At 37.9% G+C, this 16,836-nt stretch overlaps 1 protein-coding gene across 3 annotated transcripts in view; it reads left to right on the top strand.

The window, feature by feature from the left end:
* PLXNB2 (plexin B2) overlaps positions 1 to 16,836 on the top strand; it is a 248,868-nt gene that overhangs the window by 208,067 nt on the left and 23,965 nt on the right. For all 3 annotated transcript variants that reach the window (XM_021555245.2, XM_021555246.2, XM_021555247.2), the window contains 8 exons: positions 7,389 to 7,525; positions 8,171 to 8,338; positions 9,339 to 9,447; positions 11,205 to 11,432; positions 11,921 to 12,097; positions 12,553 to 12,692; positions 13,714 to 13,814; positions 16,031 to 16,260. In XM_021555245.2, the coding sequence (XP_021410920.1) occupies positions 7,389 to 7,525; positions 8,171 to 8,338; positions 9,339 to 9,447; positions 11,205 to 11,432; positions 11,921 to 12,097; positions 12,553 to 12,692; positions 13,714 to 13,814; positions 16,031 to 16,260 (1,290 nt within the window). The remainder of the gene's footprint in view (positions 1 to 7,388; positions 7,526 to 8,170; positions 8,339 to 9,338; positions 9,448 to 11,204; positions 11,433 to 11,920; positions 12,098 to 12,552; positions 12,693 to 13,713; positions 13,815 to 16,030; positions 16,261 to 16,836) is intronic.

The raw sequence follows: 16,836 nt of genomic DNA, 5'->3' as shown, positions 1-16,836 counted from the left end.
GTGTGCAGATCGGATCATGGAAACAGCATCCCTGTTCTCTGCTTGTGTGGAAGCACAAGAGCCCATTCCTACTTGTGAAGAAGTGCACTTGCATCAAAGGCAAACCTCCAAATGGAGGTCGGTGCCTACAGGAGCCAACAGAAGGGAGCTTAGGTGGCTTTGCCATTTGCTGCCCATCATGTCCGTTTGAACACCTCCATCTGTTGCTGGCTTCCCCTTGTGCTGCAGCTGGCATCTCAGCATCACAGGGCTGTACTCTGACACCCTCCTCTTTTCTCTTCCCAGTTCTCTCTCTGCTTGTGATCTGGCACAGTTGTGTTTTTTCCAGCATCCCCCTCTGAAGCATGGGCTTTGTGCCAAGGTTTCTGTGCATCTCTGTTAGGTTCCCCTCCTCTGTTGCTGACTAACTATTCTTGAATTTCTGGCCCCTCTTGTGATCCACCAGAAGCCTCCTTGGTGGTTTGTTGTTTCTCTCTTTAATTAGTGATAAAGGGTCACCAGTTTTATCTAAGTGGTGTAGTTCATGGGCTAGAAACTGCTTAAAGCAGATGGATATCATAGAAGACAGTACCCCTTATTTACAGAGTCATATTCAGTGATTCTTCTGGGAAAAGGAAACTTTGTATAGATGAGGTTGTGCTTGATGACAGACAAATGAAAAAGCAGAGAAATAGATAAAGAAGCCATGAAGAACTTCGGTGATGTTCCATGGATGTCCACTCCTCTTGTTCTTGGGTAGTTCGTTAGGGACCAGAAATGAGTTGGCTGGACATGATACTGCAAACCAGGAAAGCTGCAGAGCAAACAAAATGAGTGAAAAAGAACATGAATTGGTCTGGAAAATCCAATCTAGATGCAAGCTAGGTGAGCGAAAAAGAGGCTGGGGGAATAGTTCTCTTTAACACATCTATAGCTTTAATTGCAAAGAAAATTGTGAAAAAACAGGAAATAAAACAAAAAGAAAAAAAAAGTAATAACCCCACTGCTAGCCAGTTAAAAGATGGGCTTTGATTTGACACCAGCATACCACAGAGATCTAAAATGCTAGGAGTTCTCTCAGAGAATTTTCAGACTACAAATGGTATTTTTTTTACTAAAATAGAAGTAAAAAATTCGAAGAAACAAGATATCGCCTTCCTAACTCTGCAAAAAGACTAATTGCTACTCATAAAATATTAAAGATTTAAAAGTTCATTCTAGATTAATAAACAGGATGAAAAATGTAAGAGCTAAATGTGAATGCTCAGAGGATCTACAGAAGCTGTGTAAGAGCAGCAGCCATGTATACTGCTAATAAGCAAGTTCATGTCTAAATGTGATCGTAAGTGGAACAGACATGAAGATAATTTACCCTCTAGCATATAGAAAGCATGAAACTACAGTGAAAAATGCACAGCATATCTGTGAACAGATTTTTAAGTAAGGGGCAAAAGATAAAAACAAAGCACACAAAGAAGAGATTCCTGGCTGTGATGAAAAAAACAGGACACTGGAAAATGGCCTGAATGTGAAGTCACATATATACTTGGGCTAGCTGTAGCTTTTTTGTCAATATTTTTCTTTGGTTTTTTTTTTTCACAGTACTTCTGTGCTGATGAAGCAAGGATAAGACAGTGGCACACAGGAATGTAAATGCCACATTTGCATTGGTATTACAAAGAGAATAAATGAATTTGCTACTAAACGTGCTTGCATGATTTGAACATTAGGTACCAAAAGCAATGTACAAGTGTTGTTGTCTCACTGCTTGGGGCAGATAACTACTGTTTTCAGGTAAACCATAGCAACAGGATGGGTACTAACCACAGATGTAAAAGCACAAGAGATAACCTATTTATAGCATTATTATCCTTCCAATAAGGATAATAGCCTTACGGTTATCAAAGCATTGGGAGTACTACTTATCAGTTCAGGAATATTTACCCAGATAGAAGATGGAAAAGTTGGGTTGCAGGTGGACTTTGAGATCTTTAACTCAACATTATTACATTAGGTATGATTTAAGGAAGATTTATGTGTAAAATGTATAAAGTGCTCAAATTTCCCATTGCAAACAGGTTACATTCTGGTCAGACCCACAAGCAAGAAATCCTGTTTAGATAAAATATTTTTTTTCAGGATAAATCATGCAGTAGGGAGCAAGTTACACCTGGTGATTGAAGATCACTCCCAACTGTATTGAATTTTATTCTGAACAGCATAGCTGTGGATTTGCACAGGTTTTATCAAAACTGCAAATCCATTTTCTACAAACACAGGGCATGATCGTGAGAATGAAAGGCAGTGGGGAGTCCTGGTGGCACAAAGTCCCTCTGCTGGGAGATGACATACCACTCTTCAAAAACCAGGCCACTGAACAGCTGACAGACATTGGAACAGGCTTTTTCAAACTAGACTATCAAAAAGCCCTCATAATGAGGTAGCCTGTTATTGCAGAAAATATTTATGCTCAAACATTAAACTACCTGGAAGTCATGAACAATATTTTCCTGGTGACAAAAGTATAGACCTGAAAAAACATTCCTCCATTTCAAGCAAAATAAGAGAAAAACTTATTAAATGGGTTTGAATTATTTTCTACACTTAAAAGTATTATAAAATAATGGTTAAATTATCATTTGCAAGGTTGTTTAAATTTTACTGTGTCCATGAGAAAGGAGCTATTGCCAAGTCCTCACAAGGGCTGATGTCTTCCAGAAGAATTATTACAGGACTGCTACAAACTCCATACAGGACACATTATCAAATGTTCTGTTTAACATCATAATTGCACTGAGCACTGCAGTGTGATGTTACAGTGATATTACAGAAAGTGTGAGTTCCCCCAGGTGTCTTCTGACAGAGCCAACAAAGATCTCAAGGTGCAGAGGGCTAAAAAGGAAAGCAAGGTATTTATCATGACAGCAGGTGTACTTCTGATTCAGAGACTGAAATGACAAAAGGGCAGAAAGAATGAGAGAGTAAATCCTTGAGAGGATTTAGAAAAAAATAGCATCACTGATACTGCAGCACTTGAGGCTGGAGGCTTATCAGTCCCATTTGTAACAGTTGAACATTCAGGTTGAGTTCAATTTAAAGGGCTCTTGGTAAAAGCATCATTCTTATTATCCCTCAAAGAAGGTTTGCACAGAGTTTACTGTCTGCCCTTTGTCTTCCTCTGCAAGGAGAAGGAATCTCATGTAAGACTTTGGTAAGCAACACAGAGCTGTGGGTCAGGTGCAGCTTTGCCAGGCTGCATAAGATAAAACTCTGTAAGATGAGACTAGACCTGGCACCTTGCAAGGGTCCGTATGTGTCTGTCTGACTGCTGAGTACCATGGGCTGCCTTCTTCTTAGGTAACACAGTTCTTGTTGAAGTCTTGTATCACCACTGATGGCATTTTTTCAAATTAACTTGGCATTCAGTAAAGTATCATTCTCCTCCTGATCCTGTCTACCTAATTGCATGTTTGAAAAATGGCTTTCTGGTTGAGCATTTGCATGACCCTACTTTTTTCTTTATTGGTACTCTTAAGAAGACTGCCAGGTGGGCCGATGGAGCTTTGTTCTTTGAGCCATCCATGAATATTTTAGAGGATCAATAAAACTAATTCATAGTACATTGGTTTTGCAAAAGAAAATTATTATTAAAATTGTTTAAATTCTTGATCATTTATTTCAGCTGCTTATTTTTTCTGGCAGGTCCTTAAGAGGAAAGATGGGAAATATGAAACAGCAAATAGCAAGTTAAAATTAATCAAATAATATTCCTTCCAAGCTTACAGTAATGAAGTGCTAGCAGTCATGCTGAAGAATTTCTCTGCACAGAAAGCATCATTCAGATTCTCATCATTAGATCATCTTTATGAGGCATCCACATTATTTGTTCCCTTGAGAGCTCCTGGTATTTGCAGAATTACTTTAAATATGTTAAATATGAATATTTTGAATAAGCGCTTTTAAAATAGTCCTTTGAGGGACAGCTGCAAGATCAGCAATTAAAGACAAAATAAGGGTTAGCCATAACCATTCCACCTTCTCTTTGGCTGCTCTCTGTGATAGTTCCCAGAGAGGTTCTTTTCCATTCAGCCTGAAGTGCAACTGAGATGTCTGCACAATGGATGAATGAGGAGGGGTGGCAAGTTCTCCTGTCTGGTGTAGCTGAGCTTTAAATTCCAAGAAGTGGAGTTGATGACTTTCTAAGGAAAAAGAAAAAAAACAAAACTGTTTCTGTGGAAAACAGAACAGATACTTCTTTCAGATCCCCCTTAGAGCTGTGTTTTTCAGAGATAACTTTGCTAGCTGGCTACATCCCTATTCTTAGGGAGACAAATGCAGGCAACCACTAGCAGGTCCCTCAAAGACAATGATGCTGAGTGGTTTGAGTTCAAGTTTGTGGCTCACTCTCCATTTACTGATTGCTGGCAACAGAGACAGCTGAGCCCTGCCTAAGGGACCCATCAGATAACCCAACAGAGCTGTTAACTCCCACTTTTGCTGGGAGAAAGGAATATGGCTGTCCACTGAAGTTCCTAGCAAGCTTCCTTTCATTCATTATGCTGAGTTACAGAGAATAGTGTCTGTGATGATTCAGAAACCTTTTTTTCTTTGTTTCCTTAGTCTATGTTTAAAGACTTCCTTTTAGTGGTTTCTTGTTCATTCTCGTCTTAAGCCTGTCCTTGGAGCCTAACCTTCCAGTGGAGGTAGCATTTAGGGAAAAGGCTACAAATTTTAAACAGATTTTTTCAGAAGTTAGAGAAAGAATTTGCCTATACTGCTTCTTTAGTGGTTCTTGAGGAAAACATTCATCTGAAAGCTATCTTAAGCATGCTATGCAGCTAATAATTCCTGTGGAAAATGCAGAAATCTAGCATGGTTAACAATTTATAGCAATTAGGATTTAATTTGAACTTAATAAAAGGTATGGTTTTCTGTCCATGTGGTAAGGTTATGCTTAAAGTATTTGACCCATTTTTATAAACTGTATATTTCATATACAGTTCTAATTGTAATCTTTTTAGAAACAAAATTATGTTGTAAAGAAGCACAAATGAGATTTTCCTATAAAGTGGATATCTAGATTTATTCTAATTTAAACTTCAAATGTGATTTTTAAGACTGACTCCCTAAAACTTTTTTTTTACCCTGGTGTGTCTTGTTTCAATCTTGCTTAAATCAGTGAGCAATTAAGTCCAAATATGAGAATGCACAGACAGGCTTATATAGACCTAAATGAGCTTTTAAAATGCTTTAAAATTAGTTTGAGTGACTTCCCTATATAAAGTCTTGTAACCTGAGTGATGTATTAAATTAAAGCTAAATCAAAGGGTAGTGCATGAGAGCAGTCATATGCTCGCTCTTGAGGAGTGAAGGGTTTATAAACAGATTTCTCTCGGGGAAGAAAAGCAATTGACACCCAATTAGTTAAAGCATATTCCTAAAGCTCAATGACTCGAGAGCAAATTACGGTTGTCATTGTGGATTTGTGAAGTGTGCTGAACCATGATGCATTCCTTCAGAGCGAAGTTGCTTAGACATGAAAGTATAAAAAAAGCAGAACACATAAGTGTTCTCCATGCTTCTGTAATATCTGAGCTTCAATAAAACGAATTTGTAAAGTAACCATGAAGTCAGCTGGATGCATTTTTATGGATTCCTGCTGCTTGTTAAAAACCTGTTGATGACTCACCAAGCTTTGAACTGAAATGCAGTATATCAGTCCCTTCCTCCCTGCAATTGGTGGGCCCTTGGCTTTGTAGCTGTAAGCTGTCACAGAGATGGTCTGTGCCTGAGCAAAACGACAAGAAAGAAGGGGGTTTACTGCATGACTAGGAAGAGGCAGATGTGTTGCTCTCTGTCTCTGAGAAGGGCTTTTCCTCCAAGTGGAAGGTCAGTGCTGTGTGATAGTGATCGAGGAAACCCTCATCAGCAAGGGACGTTTTCAAACTTCATTCCTCTTTCTTTATTTGCATGTGCTTCATATGAAATAGCTCCAAGCCTGGACTTTATTATCAGTCAACCATTTTTGCAAGACTATGCAAGAGGAGAACAGCTGTCATTTACAAATATACATGAGTCTGGGAAATAAGCTTATTACTTTTTTTGAGTTATTTAAGAAAAGCCTGTTTTACTATGGTGAAGCAGTACAGCTGTACGTCAGAAAAGGCATCACCTATTCACAGCCTCCCTTAAGTTCTTGATCTACTATGCTTCAGCAAATACAGGGTCAGGTTCCCCCATAGCAATGTCCCAGCCTAATGCACCAGCCACACCTGGCATCCTGTCTCTGTGTGCAATGCCCAGGACATGGTGCTGCCTGCCCAGGACACAGTTCTGCCTGCCCAGGGCATGGTGCTGCCTGCCCAGGACACAGTTCTGCCTGCCCAGGACATGGTGCTGCCTATAGGCACAGCAGCTGTGGCCCCATGGACGAGGGCTGTGGCACGTCTGCAGGCGTGGTGAGGAGTGGGGTCAGCAGGCAGTGTCACCCGGAGCCGGCTGGAGCCCCGCATCACGCGGCTTGCTCAGCTCCGGTCATCCTCTTGATTCAGCAGCTTCAGTGTGGCCCTGAATAAGGATGCTTTTCTCAACTGGAAGCAGAAATTATTTACTGACAAAGTGATTAAATCATGCTGCTCATGAAAAGCCCTCACTGTTAATTTATGGTGCTTGTTAGAGCTCCCAGAATACAATCATTGAAACAAAGACTGAATTGAGAACAAAAGGAAGGAACTTACTGAGAAATCGAAATATAAAACAAATTTTATAACCATTTTAAATGTGTCTGCTTGATTTAATTGGTTTTAAGGAACCTACTCCAAGGTTCTAGGTACATTAAGACAATTTGAGCATTTTCTGATTTTCTTTCTTTGCAAGTTTGTTGCTAAGAATAGGTTAACAGCATTACCATAGTTATCGAGAGCCTTTTGAGAGAAAGCACATCTTCGCATTCTTTCTGCTTAGTGCAAGTTTTGAAAACCTTGTTCTTTGTCTCCTGTAGCTGACACAGAATATAGGAAAGGGTAAGGAAAGATGAAGGTAGACTCAGCCATAAAGAAGAGAGAAATCTTAAAATAAGTATAAAACCAGGAAATCCAACAGGAAGCTCTCACAAACTTAATGGCTGCTAACTTTACATTTTGTGATAGGAAATTGAAACATTCCCTATCACAAAATGTAAAGCCTCATAAAATACAATAAAGAAAAAAGTGCATTCACATTATCTGTTACTTATTTCAACATGAATTGTAAAAGATTTTGTTTTATTTTAGAAGATTTGTAGGTAATTGCTCTAATTTTTTTCTTTTTCAGGTAGTAATATTAAACTTATATTACCTATTAAACTAAATAATACTGGTATAAATTTTATTTTAATTTTCTCACTTAGTGTGACCATCTTCTCTTTGCAGGAACCTCATCCTTCTCAAATAAGACCTGAAAGTGGTCCACAAGCAGGTGGAACCAGACTTACCATCTCTGGTATAAATCTGGCCACTGGTTCCAAGAAAGATGTTCAAGTTACAGTCGGTAGCCAGCCTTGCAATGTGTACGTAGTCTGAGTAATTAACAATACAGAGCTGTGTCCTAAAAAAGCACCAACCTTTTCTGCCCCTTATAAATTAAACAAGTCCTTTGTCTATATCTTTGTGACTCCTCCCATGCAATGGAGTTCTGCATGTAACATTCAGACAGAAACTCACTCAGAGGCTTCAGCGGAAGGAGCAGTTATAAAAACACCTAAAGTGGGAGAATTTAGATGTCCAAAGATTTCTCCACTTTTGGCTTTCTCTGCTAGACTGGCTGTTTCAAACCCACTCATGCTTTCACTCAGCATGTCCTCAGTGGTTTTTTTATAAAATATTTATTTTTTAGTCTCCCATGGTTTGTTCTTCTCCCTTCTTTTTCCTTTTATTAATTGCTGCCCTTTCCTTTTCTCAAAAAAAAGGAAGGACACTAACTGTGCTGACATTGCATTGTTCCTATGTTTGTACACTGTTTGTTGTTACATCCTATATCTCTTTTGTTAAAAAGCTTATGTGATCTGATGGAAGTGTTTTCTCCTCTCATAACTACTATGCCCAGCAAAAATAGAACCCTGGTATTTTTGTTTGGAGTATACAGTTAAAGAATACAAAACTCCATAATGTTAGTAACAGAAGATGTTTCCTCTTCTTTTTCTTCTTCAATCTAGTACTGAATTTGGAGATGAGGTCATCTGCATTACAGGACGTAATAACAAGGTTGAACATGTTCTAGTCATAATGCACTATGGGGGCACAAGAATTACTGTACCACAGCTGTTTACATACAGAGAGAATCCTACTGTCACCAAATTCGTGCCAGTAAATAGCTTCAGCAGGTAATGAAATGTTTGTTGTAACTTTCTTCACAACTGGCTTAAAATATGTGTAATACATAATAAAAATATTAAATATAGAATTGTTTGGAATAAACTCCTATACTCTAGCAATGCACACATTTAGGTATGTAGGGCTTGTGGTCTTAACTGCAATTGATGTTTGAAAGTATTCTGTTCACTTCCAAATATTTATCCTGTTTTGAAGGTCAAGCTAAAAAGTATAACATCATGATGCAACAGAACATTAAAAATAAATTTGGTTGTGACTTCTCTTGGAGATATTAGTACCTGTCTTCTTGAATATTGAGAAATCACTTGTGTAAAATAGGATTTGGTTTTGATGTTTCCTTTTCATTTTTGGTTGGGTGACTTTGGGGGCTGGAATTTTTCTTGGTAGATCAATAGTGATTTACCTCATGGAATTCAAATGACTTTTTTTTTTCTTCTATATAAACTAAGGCCTATTTTTATGGATTGCTTTGAGGTTTACTATCCCTCTAAATCCATGTCACTTCAATGACTTTAATTCCCACTGGCAGCTTACATTCGTTCTTATTCTTATGTGAATGTATTATTTTTTTCAACAATGTGCTGCAAATAAAAGGGACTAGAGAAGCCAGGTCCCTACAGACCTGTGGAAAATATATTCTCATTTCTGTCTATATGTGTGTATTGTAGGCAGAGTGATTTAAATAGTAACACTGGAGAAGTAAAACACACAAAGATTGGCATCAATGTACAGCCAAAAATCCTGGCAAAGCAATTTGTACTTTTTTTCAGTTCTGCTGTTTTAAATAGAGTTTTAAGCTTACATTGATCTTTTAAGTGCTTTCATCATCAATACCTTTAACATAAGTCTTTTTTGTAGGATATCTAATTGTCATATAGGCATTACACATAGGGTTTTTTTCAGTGGAAGCAATAGCAATGCAGAATGAAGCAGTGCATAGCTGTAGTAGTCTGCCAATGACTTGACTTCTTTTTTAATTCTGCCTTACAGTGGAGGGAGAAATATTACAGTAACTGGAACCGGTTTTGAGCTCATCCAGACTTTTTCATTGGTGATATATGCAGAGCGTCCAGAAGCAGGGAGGATGAATCAAAAAAGGGTAATTTTCTTTCTTTTCCCCCAAAGGAATAACACTGGATATACAACATAAAATCTGTTCAAAAACTGCATATAAACTTTCCCAATGGACTTCACTGGGCTTGGACTGAAATAAGATTTGGTCAGATTTCTGAGTCTGTTCAGGGTGTTCCTGAGGAAGAAGATCTTGACTTTCCTACCGTCTTGCCTTACATTCACTTGTAATTTGCAAACTTCTGCTTTAAAATTAATTTCATTCATAATGGATAAGGATAAAATATGTATTTCAGAATTCTGAAGTGTTTGTTTTTTCTTTATCTTTCTCCTTTTCCCTTTGCAGCCATTAGCAATTTGCCTGAAGCAGGATCTAAATCTAGACAATGCAGACTACTCAGCTTTGCAAAGTGTCTTTTATTTCTTGACATCTCAATGAACCAAGTCTTTTTCTTTTTTTTTTGCTTCATGCATATTCCACCTGCAATAGCTCACAAAAAGTTGTGAAAAATAACATTAAAAAAAAACCCTTTTCACATCTCCTGTTATGAGGAACTGACATTACCAATAGTCTCAATCTCCCCTTCTTCTAGTGAAGATCACAATTTAATGACATGATTTATACCTAAAAGTTATCTTCCAGTAAGAACATTATAAGACTCTTTCTAAGGCTGGCTCTTCAGTGTAAGGCTGTCTTGTGATCCATAAAGAGTTTGTAATGTGCATGTTTTGTATTATATTATTATTATTATTATTATATTATATTATTATATGCACGACTCAACTTTTAGGGTATGCCAAAGCCAGCTGTATTGGGATCTATTAGAACCCTATCCCTAAAGATTTTTAAGAGGAAAACTGACTACATTTTTTAGGCTATAAACTTAAAAAGGTAATTATCTTGATAATCTTAACTCCCAGGACAATCTAAAAGTTTATTTAGCATTCTTGACAGTGTTTATCAATATTTCTTACCTCCTCTTTTGTACACTCAACCCGCTAGCTTAGGTCAGCATTTCATATAGCACACATTCTTCGTTAAGACTTTGAAGACTACTCAGCTTTTCTAATCTTTTGGTTTGCTTTCACTTACATGACAATATCAGAAATGTTGGGGAGAAGCTATCTAGTTGCATTGAATATGAAGTGAGAAACAGAGGTTGAGATAGAATAAATATTGAGGGTTCCTATTAGTGTTGGCTGTGGTTGATGTTACTGAATGATTGAAAGTGTCAGGGTAACACCATTTGTGGAATTGGGGATGGAGGATGGGTGAACTGAGTTGTTACCTTGAGTAGTTGAGTGACAACTGTTGAATTTTATTCCAAAATTTCACTTAATGATTATATTGAAATTCAATGAGGTATTATATGGTGTAGGCAGAAAAGAATCGACCCAAGCTACTCAAAGGTACGGAAGATGATCAGGATTAAGGGTGACTTCCTAACTTCCTAATCTGAGAGGAATTTAAAGGTATCGGTCCATATATCATACCAATGGTATGGTAAAGAGCCATATGGAAATGGCAATGGAAATTGACCCATAGCCCAAACCTCTTCTGCAGACAAATGCTGGAATATAGTGAATCGATGATTTCTCTTCAAAAAATCAAATTTATTTCATCTTCTTTTTCAAAAATACTTCATACTATAGTATTTCTGCTGTATGGAGAGGATATAAATTCAGTGATTTTATTTCTATGGTCTAAAGTTATCAACAGTTACGTACAGAAAGGAATTGGACTCTAAAATGTGCATGTTCTTCTTCTTGTCTTCTTTCTTACAGTTTTATGGAAAGGTTGTTACAAGACTTAATGAAACCACGGTGGTTTTTTCTTCCCCACCAATACTGGAAGACCCAGAAAACTATAACATTACCACTGTTATTCTAATGGATCATTATAAATTGGTTGTAAAAAATGAGAGCCACTCCTTTGCATATGTTGCAGACCCAACTTTTGAAAACTTCACAGATGGCATCAAAAAACAAGTCAACAAACTTATTAATGCAAAGGTAAACTTGTCAAAAGTTGGTGCTTGTTCATTTTGTCCTTGAAGCACGTATGGAATTTTTCGTTCCTTTCTCAAAGCCTTATCAGATGTTTGGTGCCATACCCCAAATTCTTGATAAGAGTCCCTTTCCTCTGCTAGATGATGAACATTGACAGCTCCCCTTTCCTCCCCACACCCTTTCTCAGAAAGGGTGCCTATCTTTTTTAGCTGTACTTTGGGTTTGCCGAGGATGCCCCCTCCTGCTGAGTCTGGCATTTGCATTTGAAAATACCCTCTCCGATAGACCTCCTAGAATTGGAAGGGACATCTCATCTCACACCAGGAAGGAAGGGAGAGGAATCACATAAATCCCAATCACTCTGCTGTTCTTTAGGCTGCAGTGCAAATCACATCTGCTGCTGAAAGTGATCCAAATGGAAAGTTGCAATTCAGGATTTCTTGTCCCCCAAGACTTCGTGATGATAACTCAGCCTTTTATTTTCTGTCTAGGGCAGTAACCTGAACAAAGCCATGACGATAGATGAGGCCCAGGCTTTTGTGGGTGATGAGCCTTGCAATATAAAAACTCTAACTGAAACGGACTTATATTGTGAGCCACCAGAAGTACAGCCTCAACCAAAGAAACGGCAGAAGAGAGATACCATCAATAACCTTCCCGAATTCATTGTACGTTACCTTTTCTGTAGAATTTAGTTTCATATATCAATAACACTGTTACAGTGCCTCTTGACTGAAGTAATTTGTTCTCCAAAGTTGTTGTAGCACTGTGAAGAAACTCTTTGCAGTTCTTTGTTCCTCCAGCTTCTGCCTACTGCATAAAAGATGTCACACGAAAAGAGCAGTCTCAAGTCTGCCAAATACCTTCATTATATCGAAATGTAGAACTCTAGCCAGACAGACTGGGGATTTTTCTTCCCCAGCTGAGCAAAATTAAATTACTTCGTGGAATAAAGTGCTAGTGACCCAAAGTCAGTTTAAAATATTCAGAAGTATTTCTTTTGTTTGGAAGTTTGAGCTAGAAATTCACTTGTGAAAATTACTAAGAATTTAGAATGCAACTGAAAAGTGGCCCATCTTACATTTGCATTTCTTGAGACAAATGTCTGTTTTTATCTAATTAGGTAAAATTTGGACTCCGGGAATGGATCCTTGGAAGGGTGGAATATGATAACCGTGTGACTGATATCCCACTGAATCTTATTTTGCCACTGGTACTTATTCCTATGATAGTAATCATCATCATTTCTATCGTCTGCTACAGGTAAGTTCTAGTTAGGTGCTTTTGTTTCCCTAAAGCTTTCAAGTTACTACCTGATTGTTTTCAGCTCAGTCTACAGAAACTATCTTCATATTTTTATGAGCTGCAAAGTTTAGAAAAGGAGTTACAGCTGGAAATATGTTTGAGCACAAATTTATTCCTTTCATGCATGCCAAATTCCTTGGTGTCAGTCAACCCAGTCCCTCCTTTATATGTAAACACAATTCGTCCCAGGTTTCCCAAGTAACAATTGCAGATTGAGTTGCACACATGCCTTTTGAAATGGCTGCTACAGTGGCATTTGTGGAGGAGATAACTTATAGATAATTTATTCTGTATAAATACCCATGAACATTTATATTGCCTCAGTCAGCACCATAGGTTTGAGTTGGATGGTTTTGACTAAGGGGTCATTTTCATTTTTCCAGCTAAATTACCCACACACAAACTTCATGGTTAATGTTGGAATTCATGCTTCATAAAGGGCCAGAATATCTGTCTGTATTTCACTTAAAATCTACTTAGTCCAGTTTTAAGGTTAGTAATGAGGGCCTCAGACTGTCCTTCAGGAAGGGGTGGATTCTGCTCTTATGGTGCATATCAATACACCTGAAGCATGTGCTGTACAGTTCTTGTAAACCTCCATCAAACCTTCTGAGTTTGATCCCAGACACTGTCCTGGGTGGCTTAGGGCCAGTAAAGGACATGTTGCAAGCAATCCTTGCTCAAACTGAGTTCCTCTACTGATATATGATTGAAAGCATTTGTAGCTACTTCTTACTGGATTTTAAATTACTGGCCAAGTCTGTTTTGAAGCAACCAGCCCATGATAGCGCCAACTTGCTTTACATGGAATTAAGACCACTGGTGCTGTTTTTCTCCTCCATTCTCTTTCTGCTGTATTTTAAAAAATCAAAGCCATGAAAATTTCTTCCAGTCCCTGGGTTTCCCTCTCAGAGCTGTTGCAAATTATTTACTTTTGCATTTTGTAACTTCTTTAAAATCTTACCTCTGTTCCATAAAGACGCAAGAGCCAACAAGCAGAACGAGAGTACGAAAAAATTAAATCACAACTTGAAGGCCTGGAGGAGAGTGTCAGAGACCGGTGCAAGAAGGAGTTCACAGGTATTACAGATATTTTCACTGCTATAGGTCCTCTTCAGCAATCAAGACATGCTGAAGGAATGGTGCTAGCTCACTAAAAGTATCTTCTGGGAAGAAATAATCAATACTTCTTAGTCTTCATTACTGGCATTGACATAGAGCAGGTATTTTGCTATTATGTATGACAGAAGTAAATAAAATAAAATAGGTAGCTGAGGTTATTAAAATAAATTATTATTTTACTTTAAAGGAAGAACAGTGTTAGAAATTGAGAGTAGAAAGTAGTTAAGATTGGGGTTACTTATAGGTATTAATGCAATTGGCCATTAACACAAAGATAAGAATGTTTTATAGTGACTAAGAGTGGACTTAATATTTAGCACAATGACTGTGTGTGCAATCTATGCACATTTAGAACTGTTTTCAGAGATGCAAAATTTATTTGCAGTCATTAGCATACAAAGGGATAATTTGGTAAGCTCACAGGAAAAAAATAGCATTTTACCCTGTTCACCTTTGGAAAATCTTAAGCTTGATTAGAGGAACTAGCTAATTGTTCTGTGTAAATGTAGAGGCATCATCCCAGGGAAGGCAGCAGGACATGTGAAGGCTCAGCATTTTTACATGTTGGTCTACTTATCACAACACTTAAATTAGGCATCTGAGTGCAAACTTTGCAAATATTGGCCTAAATGATTACCATGAAATGTCACCTCATTATCTGAATTATACTTGCTGTTGGGTCATGTTGAAATAATCTCTATAAAAAAAATACCCACATGCTTTATTGCTACAGAGAAAACACTATTTCATATTGACAGTGGCTAAAAAGCAAGATTGAATAAAATAGCAATTTCAGGTTAGAGTTTGACATTAATTTAAGAAGCTCAGGGTATCTCAAAGATTTCAGCCATGCTGGCGGCCTCCCTCAGTCTTGTTTTTTCTGGTATTTCTGGGACAGGATGTTCTTTACTTGTACAAGCTTGCTTTCTCTGGATAACCAACTCCTTCCAGGTTCTGGACACAAACTAGAAGCAAATGTTTGAATCAATCCCAAATGGGCTTCATTTCAAACTACATTTTGAACTGTGAGAGGATCTATTAAGGTTCTCCCTCCCTCTTCCCACCTCTCCCTGGGCACATCTTACCATTTCTGAAAGGAGAAGGTACCTTTCTCTTGCTGGGGCAAGAGTAGAGAGTTACACATTCCTGCTACCTGTTGGGTTGAAAGTTTCCTCTCTGTTCCACAAAGTGCAAGCACTGGGGGAATAGAATACACATCCAAGGAGTAATCCAGTTCCTAAACTACATACACCTTGACTTACAGTTAAATGAAACACTGAAGTCAAAACATATTCTGGTTCCATACTCTGAAACTATAATGTCAACAGTAGAAAGTGCAAGCTCTGTAAAATACACAAGAACAGAGCCAAGGAAGGGGACAGCAGGAAGGAATTTCTATTACCACTCAGAGGGAAACAAGAAGAATCTTTGTCCCTCACCTTTGATGAACGCTATAAAATAAAGAGGCAAATGAATGAGTAAGAGCAATAAAACTGAGACAGTAGGTCACTATATTGATTAATATGGTGTTCCAATCAGTCTGCAGTATTGGGTAATTGGACAGCCTTCAGCTAGAGTAGATGTTCCAAAGGATGATTCTCTAATTTTTGCCCCTTTTAAAAACTTCAGGCTTTTGAGTCCCACAGAAATATTTCCATCCATTTCAGTGAATCATTTAACCTTTTTCCTTTCTGCCATCCCCTTCCTTTCTATTAAATTAGTTTGGTTTATACTTTAAACCTCTCCTGGATTGCTATGTTTTTAAAATAACTTTCTGTACTAATTAGACTCAGAGGGTATAGAATATGGATTGGAAAAAAAAGAAAAATAAAACCAAAACAAGAGAAAAAATATTGCAATGCCTTTTTCTAGTTCTGTACTATAATCCTACATTCATCTATATGAACTCAGACACCATAAAGGCCCTTTTACAGCTAAGCAATAACAAGAAAACTCTCAGTGCTAAAGGCAGTTATCCTCAGGTCACCATAGGATTAGCTGTGGTTATAGTTAATAGGATGATTGTTAAAAATAGCAAGAGAAAATGTGAGATGAAATAAGTTTTTTCTGCTGAGTTTCTTTTTCACTATTACAAGGCACTCAAAGAGTTTGTATTGCCTAAAAAACCTGCAGAATTTTTAAACTGAACCATTAAACTGCATTGCATATTGCAGATCTGATGATAGAGATGGAGGATCAGACAAATGATATCAACGAAGCTGGAATTCCAGTACTAGACTACAAAACGTACACAGACAGAGTCTTCTTCTTGCCCTCCAAAGATGGAGAGAAAGATGTGATGATTACAGGAAAGCTGGATATTCCTGAGGCCAGGCGCCAGACCGTGGAGCAGGCTTTGTACCAGTTCTCCAACCTCCTCAACAGCAAATCATTTCTCATTAACGTGAGTACTGAAGCAGATGCACCTTGTCTCTCAGCTAGGCATACCTGTGTGTATCTGTGCAAGACAGCAGGTTTGCAAGCACAACTGAACAAAAATTAATAAAAATAAGTTATTTTCATATGGTTCTGATTTCACAGTAACCACTGCAAATATGTGGCATCACAGCCAGAGTTTCCTATTGGATCTCACATTTCTATGCCAGGCTATGTAATATGGAGTTAGTCAACATTGCAGTGGTTGTCAAAAGGAGGTATTTCCAAATCTAGCATAAAAACTGGTGTTACAAATTTGGTTTAGCCTTTTAAGAAATGTGATCAGAAAGTGCTGATCACAATGGATCCTGGCTCCTCACAGGAGTCACCTGTGGACAGCCATCTTCCAGAATCTCTGCCCCAATGAAGGTAGAAGCTCCTCAAGTGGCCTATTCAACAAGATTGATGAGTGCTCACGGCTGCTCTAAAGAGACTTATAATTGCTCACTCTCAAAAACTGAAGCTCATTGTCAAACACCTAAGTATAGATTTAGACTTCTAGCTTTTTCTCTTTTTTTTATTTAATGAGAATCTAGTGCTGAGC

The sequence above is a fragment of the Lonchura striata genome, chromosome 5, assembly GCF_046129695.1.
Source record: "Lonchura striata isolate bLonStr1 chromosome 5, bLonStr1.mat, whole genome shotgun sequence".
NCBI lineage: Eukaryota > Metazoa > Chordata > Aves > Passeriformes > Estrildidae > Lonchura > Lonchura striata.
The sequence above is the reverse complement of the archived record's forward strand: the minus strand, read 5'-3'. Positions and strand labels throughout refer to the sequence as shown.